Source organism: Pieris rapae, chromosome 10 (genome assembly GCF_905147795.1).
Source record: "Pieris rapae chromosome 10, ilPieRapa1.1, whole genome shotgun sequence".
Lineage (NCBI taxonomy): Eukaryota > Metazoa > Arthropoda > Insecta > Lepidoptera > Pieridae > Pieris > Pieris rapae.
In genome coordinates, this window is record NC_059518.1 from 10583236 (window position 1) to 10602358 (window position 19123).

Consider the following 19123-nt stretch of genomic DNA (forward strand, 5'->3'; position numbering starts at 1 on the left):
CCAAGGAACAATTAAACTAGACAAAATCAACTGGTTGATCATCTAGTTACATAGATTTATATTTGCATGTATTTTTCTTTTTTTTTAAATAAATCCACTTTGACGTAGCTGACACCCTATTTGAACTTTGAATATATTATGGTAATTATATTTTGTTTGTAAAATCTTGCATTATTTGTAAATATGTAAGTACCACGTATCTATAATATAATACAGTTATCTGCTGCATCGTTTTTTATAATACCATGCACCTATTTCAGTATAGTAGGCTTTTTGTGCTAGGTACATGGTCCTCACATATAATTATCAAATTTTTGCAATACAACAAAACATTGTAGAAATTATCTTAAAAGAGTAAGTATAGAGTTTCTTGCCCATTCTTTTATGAAATTACATTTTGGAAGGGTCAACTAGTAATTTTTAATTTTTATTGTAATTTTGACATTCAAACGTGCCTTGTGTATAGGCCTAATTGAAATAAATGATTTGACTTTTTGACATTTGAAGTCACGAGGAATGGCCAGATATAAGTTATTTTAAAATATTTAGATGATTGTTTAAAAAAAATATAATTAATTAATCGGAACATCTATGTCTTACGAGATCTATGGTTATAGGTAATCAAGAATTAAATACGTACCTATTGTAACATAAATACGAGTAATACAATCTATTATCGTCCAGTTAATTTACTTGTTACATTGTTGATAAGAAGTGTTTATGTAAGAAACAGAACAAATAAACATTTGAGATGGTTCCACCTACTATCAATCCAAATATTGATAGAAGGAACCATGAAGTTTTCATAATTTTCTATTTGGTAGGGAACATTTGCCTAGTATGTTTTCAGTAATTAATCACCTTACTGCAATGATTTATTATTATAATAATAATTGCAATGATTATCTTAAATGAAAACACAATGATTTTTTATCAAATTTTTGAGATTTTCTAGATATCTTTGATACAGTTTTGATTAATTTGTCCAATCAAATGTTTGATTTGTTAATTTAACACGGCGCGAATAACTCTAACCTGCAAAATTGACCTATAAAACGCCTCTATCGCCCACTTAGCATACCTAGCTTTACTCGTGTTATTGCCCCGCGATAAGGCACATATGCCATTCATAATTCACACAAAATACTCCTTAATGTGCCGCAATAAAGTTCCAATTTAATATGCCATAAATACAGTATAATATCTGCAAATGCACCGTTAAAATTTCACATCGACCTGTGAAATAATCTTTAGCCAAGTTTGTTACGACATCGCTTAAGTCTATTGTTTTTCAGTATAAATGTCGGTCAATGTCGCTCAAGAAGTTATAAAAAAAGTGTAGCGCCATTCGTTGCGGTTACAATAAGGATAATTCAGCTGAAAATTAAGAAAAACCTTGCGCAATACAACGTTTGCCAAGTTCGTGAGGTCTCATTAGCACATTGACAATGTACATATCTTACATTTACATAAATATATTTAGGTTAACGCATCGCCGTGTATCATTGAAACCAAAAACCGATGTGTCAGCCTCTATGTAATGATCAATCGGAAACAATCGCAAACAAACAAGCGTAATAAGAAACGACACTGATTTACAATAATATTGATGTTTCTAATTTATCCTATTGGCGTTGTATCACTGCAAAAATAATCCTGAAAGACATGAAAATTCAATGAAAATGAAGGCTATTATGGCCGACTTCTACACCATTTTGGTGATAAGCGACTGGGTTTCGTATTTAGTATCGTGATAAGCGAACATCGAACCTGGTACATGGTAGGGGGTGGGGTTAGACGGCGGCAACCAATAGGCAGCGCTGATAGCCGGATAGTTGGAGCCCGACTTGGCTCCCTTGCCGCGGGCCCCGGCCGCTTCTCCACGCATCCTTCACTTCACAACACAACCTCACAAGCACTCACAGCCACATCGCACGTCTGCATTGAACCGCGGACGCGACACTACTAAACACGTATAAAAGACTATAGGTGCGCGTGCGTTGACGGACGATCAGTCATTATTCGTGGGCCCGTGTCACTCTGCTTCTCCCCCCACACCTCCCACTAATGAACTCCGTCCTGTGCACGTCACGTTACCGTTTTCCACATACAGAAGACAATGTGTCTTTAATATTGTTTATACCAGTGCAATCATCAGTTGTATAAAAGAGACAACAAAAGTCATATTTTAATGTCAGGCTAATCAAGGCAAAATGTGTGGGAACAATGGTTCAGCCGTAACCACTAAATCAAATAAATAAACCTGCAGAGAGAATAAAGCCAACCCACAAACAATAGAAATAAAAATCAAGAATAATTTCGTAACGCTCCACATAAGGCCAAAATATTTAAATTTCCAAATGAACCAATTATCATAGTCATAAAAATTGCACCTCGAGAACGTAAAGAGACCTCGCTAGAGTCACACACTCGTTATCATAATTAATTACTTAAAACGTTAAATAATTGCATAAAAACTAGCCGCGCTGAGGAGAGCCGACGTTTGTTTGTTTAAGGCCGGAAGAACGTGTGGAGATCACACAACATACACTGTAGTAGAGGTAATATCCCACAAAACCACCATTTATTTAACCTTAAGTGGAAATTGTAATTACTTTTACGAAATTGAATAACTTAATATTATTTTACAAATTATAGACATTACGTAACGTAAAACTCATTTACAGCAGTGTGATTTCCAACCAACCATTAACTAATTCATAATAATATCTATCTATCTATAGATATATACACATTATAACAGGAAGCTTTTATGTCGTATATTTTGGTAACGTAGGTAAGAGAAAACGTGTATTTGACTAGCATTACTCTCAACTTATGTCTACACTTACCAACCTTGTTAAAATATATTTACAGAAGTATAATTAATATACATTTGAATTAATTATACGCTAAGTCGTATGATTAATGATTATTAACGAACGTAAAATTATCACTCTGTTGGGCATACAATTAGCTGATTTTGTAATAAGACGCAGAATAATTGTTATACGTTAGTTATGCATTATGTGTGGTGGCCTTTACAAAAGGAATGCAAAGATTGTCTAGTTGTATTCACACACGTGCGCCGCACTCGCTGTATGACGCGGACTCGGCGGACAATCGATTGCTCATGCCGTTTAGGCATAGACTACTGTAGGACAGAGCTGACTTCAATGTAAGAGACTTGTTTGAGCTCTATAGTATTTATACGAGTACACGTTTGTAATGTTTAACCTCGATAAACTCTGTCACATGAGATTACTTATTGTTTTACCTTGTTTTCTATAGATCGGTTGGTTTAGTTAATAAGGCTCATGTATATTTTGCGTTTATTGTTTTACCTTATTTTCAAATAGAATGGGTGAGCCAATAGTGTGTTAAGAAAATGATCATTCTTAAAAAAAGCGTATGCCATAACGAAATTTTTATTTCCCTAATAATCATGCGCAAACGCCGTCTGTTGTCTTTGGTTAAGTTATAGTTTTTTTTTGTTATAATTCAAATGAAATGATCATGTTCAAACTGCACAATCAGGTACTACTGACAATATTGTTCATAATGAGCGTTCGAGTGCTCAATTAGTCAAATTAGTTATTAACGACCTCTGATAATGACAACTAGCCTATTGTAAGTGATTTTAAATTGCATCAAATTAATTATATATATCAATATTATTGGCAACATGTAATTAAACAAAAGCGTTGTAAATTAAACCAAATCTTTCAAAGCGTTTCTTGTTAGTTTTCCCCTTCTATTCTGCATTTTTGTAGAGTAGAGTAGTAGTGTACATTTAGAGACATATCTAAATGTACACTTACTGCCATTGACTATCAAGTGGAATACATTTTATTTCATTTCGCTGTAAACTACTTAAATTATCTGTATATGAATTTAATCTAAGGGGTCTTTAGGGCATGTGAATATTTAAAACTAAACAGAAATAATGAAAAACTTCACTCACCATTTCTATTTTCACTATCAGCCGGCTTCATTTGAATCGGATGGTGCATCTGAAAGAGTTAGAAAAATTATATATTTGTGCAACAGTAGAAAATAACAATAATGGTTAGTTCTATTTTACAATTAATTTATACATATATTTAAATGTGAGAAATAATTCTCAATAAAAAATACACTACAAAATACCTAATCTTAATGTAGAAAAAACATACGAACTATCACTCTAACTTGATTTGTTTTTGGTTTTATAAAAAAAGGAAGACTATAACCATAGCAATTAGTGACTCAATAATTCCATTTGCGTACAATTGATTCAATAATGTTGTGATAGAACGCATTTATTTCTTTATGGTTTCATCGAATTTTTTACCAAAAATAAAACGCCAATGTAACAATAAAATTACTCTTATCATACTAATTACATTCAATAACATCAAATTATAAAATCCGTATTTTCTTTCAAATTATTACCGCCTATAGCTAACACAAACAAAACATATCGATCGTAGCGTCGCGTCAGTTTAATTAATGCTCCCAATAATAATAATTATTTACACAATGCGTTCGGTGCACGGACAAACAGTTGAAACTATTTTAATTATTTGTAAACACTGTATATCTATTGAATATATTTAGATTTATATGGTTTAGTCTTAGCCGTCCATACAGTACATGAAGCTTTTTAGTTCTTTAAATTTCTATTTATTAATTTCTTAATTTGGTCTGTTCCTAATTTGTTTCGTATCTCATCGATCCTTATACAAACAAGGGTATTGTTAAGTATGTGCTTGAGTACTTGTTGTAAGATATATGAAGCCATTTTCAATTATTATTATAGCTCTAATAATATATTTTACAACAATTTATTATCCGCCATTTCTGTATCCAACCAATAAATATGTATAAAAGCTGTCGAAACAATTTTATAACAATCAATAAAAGATAAATCACAACAAATAATAAATTGTAATTTTTAACAGAGCTGGTTTTCGTTATGCCATTTTTCGATGTAGACTGAATTTATAGTTCCGCAGAACAAAAACAACGCTTTTATCTCTAAAATCATTGCAATATCTGCCCAACCCGATATCTGTTCCAGGAACGTAATATGGATTGTAAAATAAATGGAAGATTGAATGAAAACTAAAAAAAATTGATATTTCAGGAATTTTTCAAGTTTTTGAATTTTAAGTAATAAAGAATGTTATTATTGAAAATTTTTTTTCTTATTTTGAAAGGACTTTTACAAATGTAAGCAAGCACTTCTAGAATTACGAAATATATGCTTTTTTCGTCGGCGGTTCAACGTTTCCGTTAAAATAGTAGCGGCGTGCAACTATTGTTCCTACGTATATTTTCAGCTTGAGTCAGTCAACGCTTATAGATGCAGTGACCCAACTCCAAGGCGTGTCAATCGTGACGTGGTTATTTTCATAGGCGTGTTGAGTGATCCCTTGTCATATGCCGGGCACCACAACACCGTACACTGTACAGTTAAGAAAACTGTGTATTACATTTACATCAAATTAAATATATATGTGTCTACGTAGAATTATGATAAACTTATCTTAATTCTAACTTAATTCTACGTAGATACGTATATGAAAAAAACTATAAGGCTTAAATGTAATGTAATGAATACTGCAACTTTTGGCTTATCCATGGGAGTTATATTATTTACGCAAAAATTACTATTATAATATAATAATATTTTTTTACTAAGACTTCAAGCTTTAAAGGATAAGTTATTGATCAATATAGTTGAAACTTGTATACCACAGTTATTTTGTAGTATTATTAAATTGTTTTTAAAATACATATTGTTAAATACACTTGTGTTAATTTAGATAGAATACTCGAGTTCGCCACGTTTCAGCACACACTCACGCGTAATCATGTTTCATCATATTATACTCTTCACTAATTAAAATCCACAGAGCAGGCTAGATAATACACAAAGTTATCGCGTAACGCGATAGTCTGCTTAACAACAAAATCTAATAATCACAACTATCGCGGCTCTCAACACTCAACACTCGAGCCCTTATAAACAAACCCCTTTAAATTTGATGCCAACAACTTTCAACTTAGTTTCACTTCATTACACCAGAGGTTGAGGCAAATATGAATTTGAACTGCTATATACACATATAGACACGTTCTTTTCGGATTTAAATAAGTTGTTTAAAGTCCATATCAGACAACACTGCATATCACAAAGAGAATTCGCCGCTTGGGTGTTTACGTACAGTTGTCAAGCTTGGTTCTGACTGATAAACAGGCAAAGTGATTTTTTATAAAACAGGGGTAAACAGACAGGAGGCTCATTAGATGTTAAGTGATACCACCTCCCATAGACACTTATTACCCTTGCGAGGGCTTGCATGCGTAGCCGCATACCAAGTCAAACCAGTTCAAAAATACTCCAGTAGGCAACTGGTTCCACGTCATAGTGGTGGTGTACGAAAAAAAGTAGCTTAAACAACGGACGTCGATGTGATACGGGCGGAACTTCGTATACTGCCTCGATGTTTGATCATTAAATTCAGCTGCAAGTATTAATCCGAACAACTTTTGGAACACTCTCCATGTTAAATGCTGTAGAAGATGCAAAGAGATCCAACTTCTCTACGCATCACAATAACATAGAGAACAAGCCGCTCCGAAATCGTTTTTTTTAAAATCGAAAAGCTATTTAACATCAAACTCGGCAAATAGCAAACTAGTCTGGTTTGTAAACGACATCCTGACCCGAAATACCTTTCAGATCATTACCGGATAAGTTGATTCATGAATCTTTATGAATCTCGCGCGAATCGCCCGAATCTCATAAAGCGTATTCCTTATCTAATTAGGGCCCAGATGATCATCAATCACTGGGCCGGCGTGGACAAACACTGTACAAAGTGTACAATTTGTCACGTCACGCTCTAATCAGAGTCGCCTCGGATGCGCCATTACTGAAGGCGAGATTGAGAGCGCTGCGTGCGATAAATGAACCTGGGACTCTACACACTCATTAACACGATTAGTGTCAGGCCGGTCTTACGAAGGTTAAATATCTTTGTACTTTCAGTATAAAAGATGACAAATAAGCGAACATATATTGTTTTATCGGATATAACTGTTATCATTCAATTTATACGTGATAACATTGTTCACTGTAAAATTCAAAATTAAGATAGCGCTGTTATAATGCCTATATTATGTAAATAAATATAAATTAAGTAAGAATAAATTTACAGAGTCCCAAAGATGAAACAGTTGGCACTTGCAACAGTAACAATCGATATTAAGCTCAATAGACGGCTCTCGAGTCGAACAAAGGCGACGCGTGATTAGTAAAACTGTCACGAGCGAACGGAACTATGAACGTCGGACATGTACGGGAATGTTAATTCCGCGTACAAATACGGATCAATGTCTAGTGACCCTTTGGCCATAGGTAATTATGGACGCATTATAATTAATTAAACGACTTGTATCATACTACATAGTTACTGTAATGTAAACAGACGTTTCTTCTGGTTATTATTTATTTCATTTATAATTCGTTACATCGCTTTAAATCTTCCACAAAACATTTGTTCCCTATCCACGTTTTTTAACAACTTAGCGGAATTATATCGACAGTCAAAAAATATTAAACTTCAGTATAAATAACTGAGAGTTCAAATAAAGACCTGAAAAATCAAATTTCCTAGCAACTCCTTTGTATTAACGGTTTTTCACAAAAAAATTAATACCACTTTTACATCTACTCAACCGTGAAATAAGCCTAAAAGGTCTTTTAAATGAACCCTTCAAAGATTGGTTGTTAAATCGATGTCCACCTTTATTCTCCATCGTCAGCGGTTTTTAAGTCCGACATTTTTGCCTTTATTCTGCCGTTTGATCTGACCCCTAATCTGCTTGGGAAATAATAGGATTTTCAGTTATAACGATTTATATATAAATACAGTGTGACCCCAATGTACGAGTGTTTTGCAGCCGAGCGAGCGATATTTTGCTTTGAGATGACAGCAAGAATTGACATATGTGAAAACGCTCTCTACACATTACACTTACAGTTTCCCCCACCTCAGCCTCGATACATTTTTTGTATATTTACAGTTTTTTATTATTACCTTCATTTTTATAAACACGGGTCTCATCATTATCCAAGAAGACTTAATTTTTAATTAAAGCGTGAAATCATTTTGTTATTCAAACACTTAGCAAAAGCAATTGAGGTGGTGTTTTGGAAGCTGGATCGGATTAATGAAAATTTCAACACATTTTAATGGGGATGATTGCTTTCAGATTCGAGCAAGGTTATTATTCGAGCAATATTATGTTAGGGAACGAATGAAACTCGCATGTCCGTGTACCACATACCAGATACTTCTCTAGAATTGCTCATCTATTTGAATAAAAAAAACCAACCTAAAAAGATATGTCACACGGGTGACATAATGACTCTTGACCCGGCTTCAGCGGCCAAATGATTGTTTCAACGAGATTCACCTCTCCTATTATTCAGTTACTCTATAGTCTATTGAATTTTCAGTGAAATGCCATAAATCGCGCTTTAAGTTCCACCTTCCCTATATTATTGTTTTAAATAATTTAAAGGTTGCCTGGTGCGTACAGCGGGTGACTCATCCCTGGGGTCGTAAGTTTGATCCCCGATTGTACACCAATGGACTTTCTTTCTAATTACTATTATTGGTGATAACATTAACAACACGGAAGAAAGATATCGTGAAGTCCCAAAATGAAATGTGAATCCCAAAGTGAAAAACTGGTCGGCGTATGTCAGGTATAGGTTCACCTACTTGCGTATTAGATTGGCAAATAATCATGAAACAGATACAGAAATCTGAGAGCTATAAAGGTTGTAGTGCCAATGATTTATTTTTAAATAGGAATTTTTTCCAGATTTTTCGTGTGTAAAAAAAAGTTTCATAAAATTTCCCTGATTGCTTTACTCATTTGAGCAGATCCAACAACTCGTTACCAAATGATATTTAACAATTTTCGCCACTGAAACACTAGACTGTAGCCAGAATGAGAATACTTGATCACGGCCTCATTCCTTGCCGGGGCAAATAAAACGGGAAACAGCGACTCCAATGATTTCCCTCGACATTTTACACTTTTTACTGTTCCTGCTTTTTGGGCTAATGGGATTTTCTTTGCGACTTTGTGAATGTTTTCCATGTATTTAAATCAAAGAATTCATTTGACACGGAATTTATAAAATAATATATGGCATTCTCTTTCTTTAATTTCGAAATAGTTCGAATTGCCATTTAATATAATAAAAAAGCACCGCTACCATTATTACCGCTTACATTAGACCTAGCGATATGATATTAAGTTGATTGAAGCTTAATTTTATTTCAAGAACCTTTTGTCTTACTTTACGTAAGTAGCGGTAATACGTTGGGTACTTTCGAAGAATATCTCGCAAACCCACTGAAAACAGTAAGTACGAGTAACATAACATTTTATCGCGTCGTAAGCAAACCGCAAGCACTCAAATCTTGATGTTATTCGCCAAAAAGTAACGGCGTATATCTACAGTTTATTTTTGTACGTATTCCGCACGCAAAAATTTTTTGGCACGCTCTCGCCCAAATGTGGCTAACATACTAGCATGGTGTAAGCGACCCAATACTCCGCATGTTTCGTACGAGCTGTAAAAATATATTTTGGGTTTGTATAGCACCAGTAGTAATACTCTTTTGTTTGTTTCTGCATCAAGAAAACAACAAAAATCTCTCTCATCTGACTTTGTATAAATCGTTTAAAAAATGAAATAACAGAAATTTTGGCAATGCAATCAAATAGGAACAAAAAATACATATGCTTTCATTAGCAAATACACTGTAAACTAGATCATTCGTTCACATAGCACTCCCAGAGTAATTGCGAGAATCCCCGTAATCCCTGTTTATTTTCGAGGGACTGCCGACGACCTCCGAACTGAGAAGCGGGAGAAACTCAGCAAACTAATAGAGCATGTCCCGAATCAACTTCAAAAGTTTGACGTGAACTCTTTTACTCGACTGACTGCACACAAGGGAGTGTATTTTCGTGTCCAGCTCTTTCGTGCTTCATGGTGTAGCCTAGTTTTAAAATATATTAATGTGATATTTATATTATTTTTCTCTAATCATAAGTTTGATTCAATTTTTAAAATGCTTTCCGCCACCGTTTTAAAAATTAATATTTCCTTTTTCCAACCAATTCACAGGAAATGACTTATGTTCAAACAATAAAAGGGATTAATTTCAGTTACTTTCTTGAATAGTTTCCACTATAATATAGAAACGCAATATCCTAACCCACGTATAAAGTTCAATTGAGATTTAAAACTTTGCGCTACCTCAAAGTTTTTATTCTGTAAAATCTTCCGTAATCCAAATACACCCGTCGCGAGGAGTGGACGTGAGCCGCGTACCGAAACTTACCGTAAAAATGATTTCTACAATATCCCCAACTTAAATGTCCACTTCGCTTGTGCCAGCCCTATTTAAATAAACTATGAGTTTCCTAAATGGGACAAAGAGAGCACGGAGTTAGCCAGTCATAATCATTTAATAAGTCTTCCCACAAATATATCGATTTATTAAACATCTAAGTTTTAAGTTTATTTATAAAATATAAAATCAAGTAAAATAAATGTTACGGGATGCAATGCAATGATGTGGCCTTATTGTTATAAAGCGATATTTTTCAGGCAACCCCAGCGAGGAGAAAAAGGAATACTAGGGGTAAATTGCCTAAATTATATAAGTTACCTTGCCTAAAAAAGGTGACAGACAAAATTTCCAAAAACCCAAGATAGTTAAAGTTAGTTAAATTAATAGATATGTAAATGTTGTAAGTTATGTGGTTTCATGTAAGTGAATGAGTTGTAAGTGTCCAAAGTATTGGTTAATCAGTATGCAAATCTTAAATATAATTTAGCAACCAAATATATAAAAAAACTTATGCCGATATAGAAAAACAAATATTATAAACTTGCCCAAGTAATATTTTAATGAACCAGGATAGTAAAAGTTACAAGATCGAAGCGCACAGTCGCAGGGAAATGACTTTGTTTTATATGTGCCGATGTAAATATAAAACCTTATGCGTGCAAACAGAGGACAGTAAAACGAGATTTTATTCTTAATTAACTCACACTTACGAATGTGTTCAATGGAGGGAAATCGTTAAAAAAGAGCGTTAGTAATAAACATTCGTATTTTTATTGCAGCACACAGTTTAAATAATATAGGATAATATCTACTTAAGTCATAAAACGCAGATAAAGAATCACTTGCAAACATTACTAGAGCGTTTAGAACACATTTCGGGGAAACGACATCGGCATTACAGTAAAAGCTGTAACGGGAATACATCGTACGCGAATCCGGGGTTTACTTTTATTAACTCTTTGACGACGGCCGCCGAGGCACTGCTTCCTTGAATGTAAATAGATTTTATTGCACCCCAACTATTGTATGAAAAAATTTGGATAAAATATAAGGGTCGACGAGTATTTGAAGTAATGAGAGCGGAGGTACTTTCCGAAACCAATTCGAAATTCGAATCATCGCCCTGTATCGAATTATTTGAATATATGTATTCTATATTATCATAAGGTCTTATAAAGAAAGTCTTTTAATAGGGGTAGAATAAATATAGAAGTAAACTTAAACCTATGTTCAGTTCTTAATGAAAAAAGGCAAAAATTATTCGTGACATTCATAGTTATGATTTCATTCCAATAGCAACAATAACATATCCCTTATCATTTATTGCTGACCTTATTAATACCTATAAGTCGTTAAATACCTATTCAGATTTGTAATTGATACCACAATTTTGTTATCTAAATTGAAATATGGAAACAGTCGGCTATTTCAATTCGTCCATGAATTATTATCTATTAACGATTAATTTCACATTCAATGACACATAAATCATCTGGCGAATATTTCAATCAATCTAGAGTGCCATGGGAATATACAGTTTATCGTACTCCAGCACGCGATTCTGTGTACAATTTGAAAACAAGAAGAACACATAAAAATAAATCTAGGTTATCAGACAACACAATTGAGTCTCCAAGTGAATTTTCTAATGCATTTATGCTTAAAGAAGTCGACACGATGGAAAATATTTACATATACTATAGCAGCAGAATTATAAGTAACAATGTAACTTCTACAAAATTATCTCTGTTCTTGATCTGCAGTTTAGACGGTGCATATAAGTTTGAAGAAATGTAAAGAAAAAAATATTTGTTAAGTTGTTCAGTGGACGAAAAGTTCCTTCATTAATGGATGAAAAGGGTCTGAGAGAAAAGAAAAGAGATACAGGTATATTAACAAGACTATCGGCATTTCTCCATCTTCTCTGAGGTGATACTTCTTGCAAAACTGTCTATCGTTATCTCAAATATCTATTCGCCTGTCAGTGAACAGAGATTAAATAAATATGTTATATATTTAGCAAAAGTTGTCTTAAACGCTCGCTAAGAAAGGACGAACATTAAGATATCCTACAAAAAAAGCATGATTATTCTAATTCCATACTTGGTATACTACATAAGAATAATGATGATTCATCATGCTTAAGTAGAGCTCTGGGAAAACAGAAGTAATGCTGTATTCCCATGGCTGCAAAACGGTATTGGGCGTATAGGATCGGTGCGTCCTTATTACATTAGTTTTCCAAGCGTGAAAGTCAGTGGAGCCTGCCCTCGTTTCGGGTAAGGGGTAATATTTCGGTTATTCCACTTTTTGCATTTGCCGTTTAAAGTATTTTATCGTTTTTTAAGCAATAATGCTATTCAGATATTTCATCTACGTATAACAAACAAACATAAGGAGTTTAGGTTAACCTCTTCAATTCTTCCAAAATATAATTACAATGAGAAACAATTTTTTTCGTTAATAAATAAAATATCAGAAAAAAGTTAGTTGCTTTTGTTTATATTAAATATGAATCAAAAATATGATTGCTCAGTACTATAGGCGCAACCAACGAAGCTCCGAGTAGTGGGTATTATCTGACAATGTCCAGACAAAACAAAAAGTATATTCAAACAGAAGGTTGCGTTCGCCGTCCATTGTATTCTAACTTATTGCTCAATATATTCCCTACTTGAGACACTGTTCTTATATCGGGTCCTCAGAAATAATACCGCTCTTGTATATTTTATTATTGTATAAGAGCACACTACGATACCGAGGATGAAAGATATCACAGTAAGCTTCCGCTGTGTTTGTAAATCCATTCAAACTTTAAGTATAAGGGAATATGTTTCCGTGGGTGCGATGGTAGTAACCGCGAGTAAAGCGGATTATTCTAGATAAATACTTTTTTAGGCGTTCTGCAATTACTTTTAAAACTTATTCGGATATTTTACTTTCCAACTGTAAATAAATTATTGAAATTGATTTTGATTACACTAAAATCTGTAACAAATGTAAATGTTTCAATAATTAAATTATTACAGACAACTTTCGTGAATTAAACTTTTCTATTTTAGATATTAGCAACTTTACAATCGCTTAAATTACAACAACAACCTCGAGACTTCTTAGTCTCACTAAGTGTTGGGTTCTTCCCCAGAATCTTATCTCTCTATCTTAACCGAGTCGTTCAATTCAATGAGCAATTTTAAATACGACGCAGCAACACGGAACAATCTTATTCGCAAACTTCTATTGTTTTAAAATTGTATAATAGCATTAGGCAATCCATTGCATCGACAAATACTGGATTCCTGGATCGGTAATAGGATACATAGCATAGTACATATACGAAATATCTAGCGTATCGTAATATATTCTCAGATGGAACTAGTCATGAGCTGATAGAACACGATTTCAATATGTATAATATGTGAATCGCGTGCAATTTGAAGCGATATCTCTCTCATACGTGTTCCGGCAAACCATCTAGCATAACGTGACCTATTGCTAGCACGAAGGCTGCAGATAATTCCGGTTCTAGACAAAATTGCCGCGGCGTAACTAGTAAGAGTAGTTAGGATAATGGCGGGCTGTCGATGAACGCTAAGTTGTCTCCGTAAAATGTATTCAGGGCGTATGATTTGTCTAACAATTCATATTAAAAGCTTTTTGCGTATAGTGCTGACATTTGTAGTAGTGGTGGTTTTTACCAATGTTATATATTATAATGTTGAACTGGGTTTATTAAATTAAGCGCGTGATGTATAACGTCTGACGAAGAATAAATATACAACAGCAGAATCAAGTTTACCTGATAAAATAGTGATAGTGCTTGGATATGAATTGCTTCGGTATAATCAGTTTCGTCCAGATCTACGACTTTTTTAAAATGTAAAGTGGGAACAAACCGTGATTCATGTGGTATCAAATTATTTCCGTATAATTAGTATTGTTACTATTTTCTTGTGTAGCCATAATTTAAAATTAGAAGCATTTAAAGTAGATTTTTTTTTGACTTTCATATGTGTACATTAAGTTACCTATATGAATAAATGATTTCGAATTGAATTGAATTATACATGTTCCTCACATGTTTACAAATATTGAAACCATAGTATATTATAAGTTTATATGCTTGTTTATAAAGTATTCACTTTTACGTACACGCATTTTAATAAAAAAAATTTTTGTTCATTTAGTTTTAATATGTTACAAGGTATTTTATTGTTTTTACACAATACCCCATAAATGATGTGATGATGAACTTTGGCTAATGTGAAAGATAAATTGAGCTATTTTATGTTTATTTGTACATTATGTTACCTACATTAATAAATGATTTATGATTTAATTTGATTTGAAAGCGTAAATCCTTAAGCAAAAACGTAAAGCAAAATATGTGTTGTTAACAATACTATTCATTGAGAACGAAACTTCTTTTGATACATTTACATTGCAATGCACATATCGGGATAGTTAAATTAGCTATTTGATTTGATATTAGAGCTAATTTAAGCTTTGTAACCCATGAAGTACAGGATATTTATACATACAAGATTGTGTTTTATTTCATAATAAATCATTTTTAAGTTTCATCATCAATACTAAAGTTGGTTAACATTACGAGTCAATAATTGTATTGAGCTTTTATTAAGCTCGCATATTACGCTCGGATTATTCAACTGTAGGATAGTTACTGGAGGCTTAGCGAATTAATACATTTGAATTAAGCACCTCATGTTAGCCCAGCTACGTATTAAACATTATTAACTAGTAGCTTATCATTATTATACTAAACGAATTTATTGTATAGATTATTTTTACAGCGAGTGTAATCCGAACAAAATGAGTTGCTAGCTTCTTAATAATTAAGAATCGAAAAGCGCTAACACACAAGTTATAACAACGACAAATATGTAAGCCTTGATTTGTTTAAGCTTACCATAGCAGCAGAATAGTGCCAAGTCACCTGAATACTCCACATACACACTTTCACATACTTATCCCCACTATATATGTCCTCTGGCATTGAGAGTGTCCATGGGCGGTGGTATCACTTAAGATCAGATGAGCCTCCTGCCCGTTCCATAAAAAAATGTAGGAATAAGAAGGACAAAATCTTAAAAAATAACCGATGAATTTTTATTTTTTAAATACTGTATACAGTTATTTAAAACAAATATTATTAATTAATACTTATACAGTAGTCTAAGGATTACAATTCTATTGTAGATCGTACAGTCACGCGAAATCCTTGTAAGCTGTTTGCAAAGCAAGCATTGACGTTGCGACTACGATGTAGCGTGTTCCGGCTACGCCGTAGCAATTCGTAGCGGATTTACACCCTAATAATTTTAGCCGCATAATCTAGGTAGCTACGAAACGAGAATAAATGAATTTTACAGCCCTTAGTTTGGAATTTGCGTTTTCATTAAACGTATTTTGTCTGAATAGCTATTAACATATTTAATGTAAAGGATCTTGACGTATTTAGGCATAGAACTGTCAACTATACATATACCCTTTGATGTGTATCACTACATTTACACAAAATTATTATTTATATATTTTTTATTATATAGTTATCAACATGAAACCCGATGATTACAAATGTTTCGTTCATTCTATATAAAATCATTCCCATTCCTTTCTATTCGTTCAGTATACCCGTCGTTGTATTAGTGCCTCAGGAATGGCTAATAATTTCCATGATGCAAACTGCTTCAGTCAAAGACTCGAGATTACTATCAAAGAGCATAATATTACTGACAAAAAGGACCGCATTAACAGTTCCATTCTGTGTCACTTTGTGAGAGGTGGAGCTTTGAGATTTACTCTTTAGCTGAGAGCACACCGGGCTCAGCTGATTATATTATAATAGACTCACGAATGCGCACGATTGTATGTTGTGTTTTGATTTACAAATAATCACCCATTTTTAGTTATCCATACAATCCATAATGACTTATCTATACGGTTTTCAATAATTCAATTTAAATAAAAGAGAATTTAACTCTTAATTTTAATATACTAACATAATCTATTATTATTGAGTGACTTGTGTGCGTTATACTATTTCTAATTTAGTTATACTACTTGTTAATTTATATTTCTTTATATTTTTTTCAAAGAAGAGCTCCAAGAAATCCTTAAAGCAGCTTTTATCCTTTCTTTCATAAAACTTTTCCCACATACACTAAATACTCGTTTAAACCAACTTATACAATGGGAATATAATAACATTCCCATCCCAAACGGTCCTATAAAATATACCCACGCCATCGGTTATCCCCGTACGGGTGAAGCGGTCAAAATGATATACGGCCGGATAAGACAATGTAGCGGAAAGGTGCAGCCGGGCAACCTTTCGATTTCCTTTAGATCGATATTTGTCACTATGGCTTTTGGTGGTGTAATCTTATTAAATTTTAAGTATTGTTGCCTTCAAGCACTGCATTAGTTGAATGAAGTGGATGAAGCAGTACAAACCAACAGTAGTTTAAGATAAACATTTTAGGTACGTGATATGTATTATGTTAACAACAACAGCAGTATCAAAATTATACTTTTGTAGTTTATCTTATTTTTAAAGTAATAAAATAGCCGGACGATGCAACAAACTTTAGTATGTGGTTATGTTAGCTTCATCCCGATGGGAGCGAGATAGCTATCTTGGGACATGTGATAGGCGTTAGCGCACCGTGGCAGTAACGAATCACAACTTGTTATAATAATTGATTTGCTAATTAATTGTTATAATTTGTAAATCAATATGGGTTAGAGGCAAATATATCCAATGTTTGTGTAATGAGTCGTGACGCCAACTGCACTCACAAATACAAGACATCCTAAAAAAACAAATACTCAAAGGTTTATTTCATATCATCAATGCTCTAAATGAAAAGCTAACGCAGCATTATCAAAGTATAAAAAAAAAAAAAAAAAAAAAAAAAGTATTTTATTGAATCACAAACATTAACATACATGTAAAATTGAGGTAGCCCCAGTAAGTTAAATAATACTTGTGATGGAGCAACCTCGCAACTTCCCTTAAATTATAGATTACAATGTTTGGACCAAAACAACTGAAATATGACTTGACAAACTTAGTTACAAAATATATTATTTTTCTATTTATTTATTTTTGAATTAAAAACTAACTAAATTAAACAAATAATAACGCACGGTCTTTGCGTGCGTGCGTGTGAGTGCGTGCATGTGTTTTTGTGTGTGTGTGTGTGTGTGTGTTTGTGTGTTTGTGTGTGCGTGTGTGTGTGGGTGTGTGTGCGTGCCTGTGTGTGTGTGTGATTGTGTGTGTGTGTGTGTGTGTGTGTGTGTTTATCTGATTCTCGTCAAAATTAATTCTGTTTCTTCATATGTGATAGTTTTCAACCACCCAGTTACGGTATTCTTACAATTATATAATAACATCGGATATATATTTAATTTCTGATTCAGTTTATTATAGATGTAGGCAGCCTGTGTAGTATATTGACGTTGAGCAAAAACTGTGTGCACGCGTGGGGCGTATGCTACAATATCTTTACGTCTCTTCTTTAGTTTACCTGGACTAAATGGTAGTGTTTTGTGCATACGTAGGGTGATATGCAAAATGTATAATTTTCTAACGCTCAATAAGCCACTATTTCTGTAAAGGTCATCGGTAGAGTATCTATATGGTTTGTAGTTCATTACTTTAATAAGGGCCCTTTGAGATTTCTCTAAATCTAAAAACTTAGTTTTAGTTGCTCCTCCCCATACGGGAATGCAGTATATTATAATAGATTGAGCCAGGGCTAGATAAACTTTATTAAGCAATGACGCGGGCATGACGTAGCGTAAGTTTTTAAATATCCAAATAAGTTTTCTAACCCGGGCCATAATTGTTTCGATGTGTAAGTGCCATGATGACCTTTGGTCCACTGTAACTCCAAGATATTTGGTAGAGTTGACACGTTCTATGGTCTGACAGCTACAATTCTGGGCAATCGGATCACCACACCTATGAATCCTAACTCCAAAGTCGTAACCCGGCTGAGATCTTTGATTCGCAGTAAAACATATAAAATTTGTTTTATTAACATTAAGTGAAAGTAAGTTGGTATTAAGCCAGCCAGCTACATCAGCCAGACCTAGTTCAGCTGCGGATTTCACAGCCATCCAAGTCGCTCCCGTGTACACAATCGCGGTATCATCCGCGTATGAGTAGATCCGTCCGCCATTGCTCCGAATATTACAAAGGTCATTTATATATATCAGGAACAATGTCGGGCCAAGCACGCTTCCCTGCGGGACGCCATATTCCACGGTTTCTTCTTCACTTATCAAATTATTAATTTTAACTTGTTGTTTTCGACCTTGTAGATAACTTCTAAAAAGGGAGAGAGCTGTATCACGAATTCCTATGGCTTCCAGCCTGCGCAGAAGAATGGGAACGGAAACGGTATCAAATGCCTTTTTAAGGTCCAAGAATATTGTTACGCATTTAATACCTCTGTCTACATTATCAATTATGTCATTAGTAAGTGCAGTCACGGCATCTTGTGTAGACAGGCCCTTCCTAAATCCGTATTGTGTGTTGGATAAAATTTTGAATTTATTTAAGTAATTGACCAGTCTATTGTTCAGTAACTTTTCTAATATTTTAGAGATACATGGCAGTACGGATATAGGACGGTAGTTATTGACGTCGTTCAGGTCCC

General features: G+C 33.7%; 1 protein-coding gene across 6 annotated transcripts in view; it reads right to left on the minus strand.

Moving 5' to 3' along the window:
- LOC110999276 (CUGBP Elav-like family member 1) overlaps positions 1 to 19123 on the minus strand; it is a 192911-nt gene that overhangs the window by 37983 nt on the left and 135805 nt on the right. For 5 of the 6 annotated variants that reach the window (XM_022268261.2, XM_022268259.2, XM_022268256.2 and 2 more), the window contains one exon: positions 3965 to 4013. In XM_022268261.2, coding sequence (XP_022123953.1) covers positions 3965 to 4013 — 49 coding nt within the window. Of the gene's footprint in view, positions 1 to 1770; positions 2005 to 3964; positions 4014 to 19123 lie in introns of those variants that run through there. The other variant, XM_022268262.2, reaches the window with a different exon arrangement.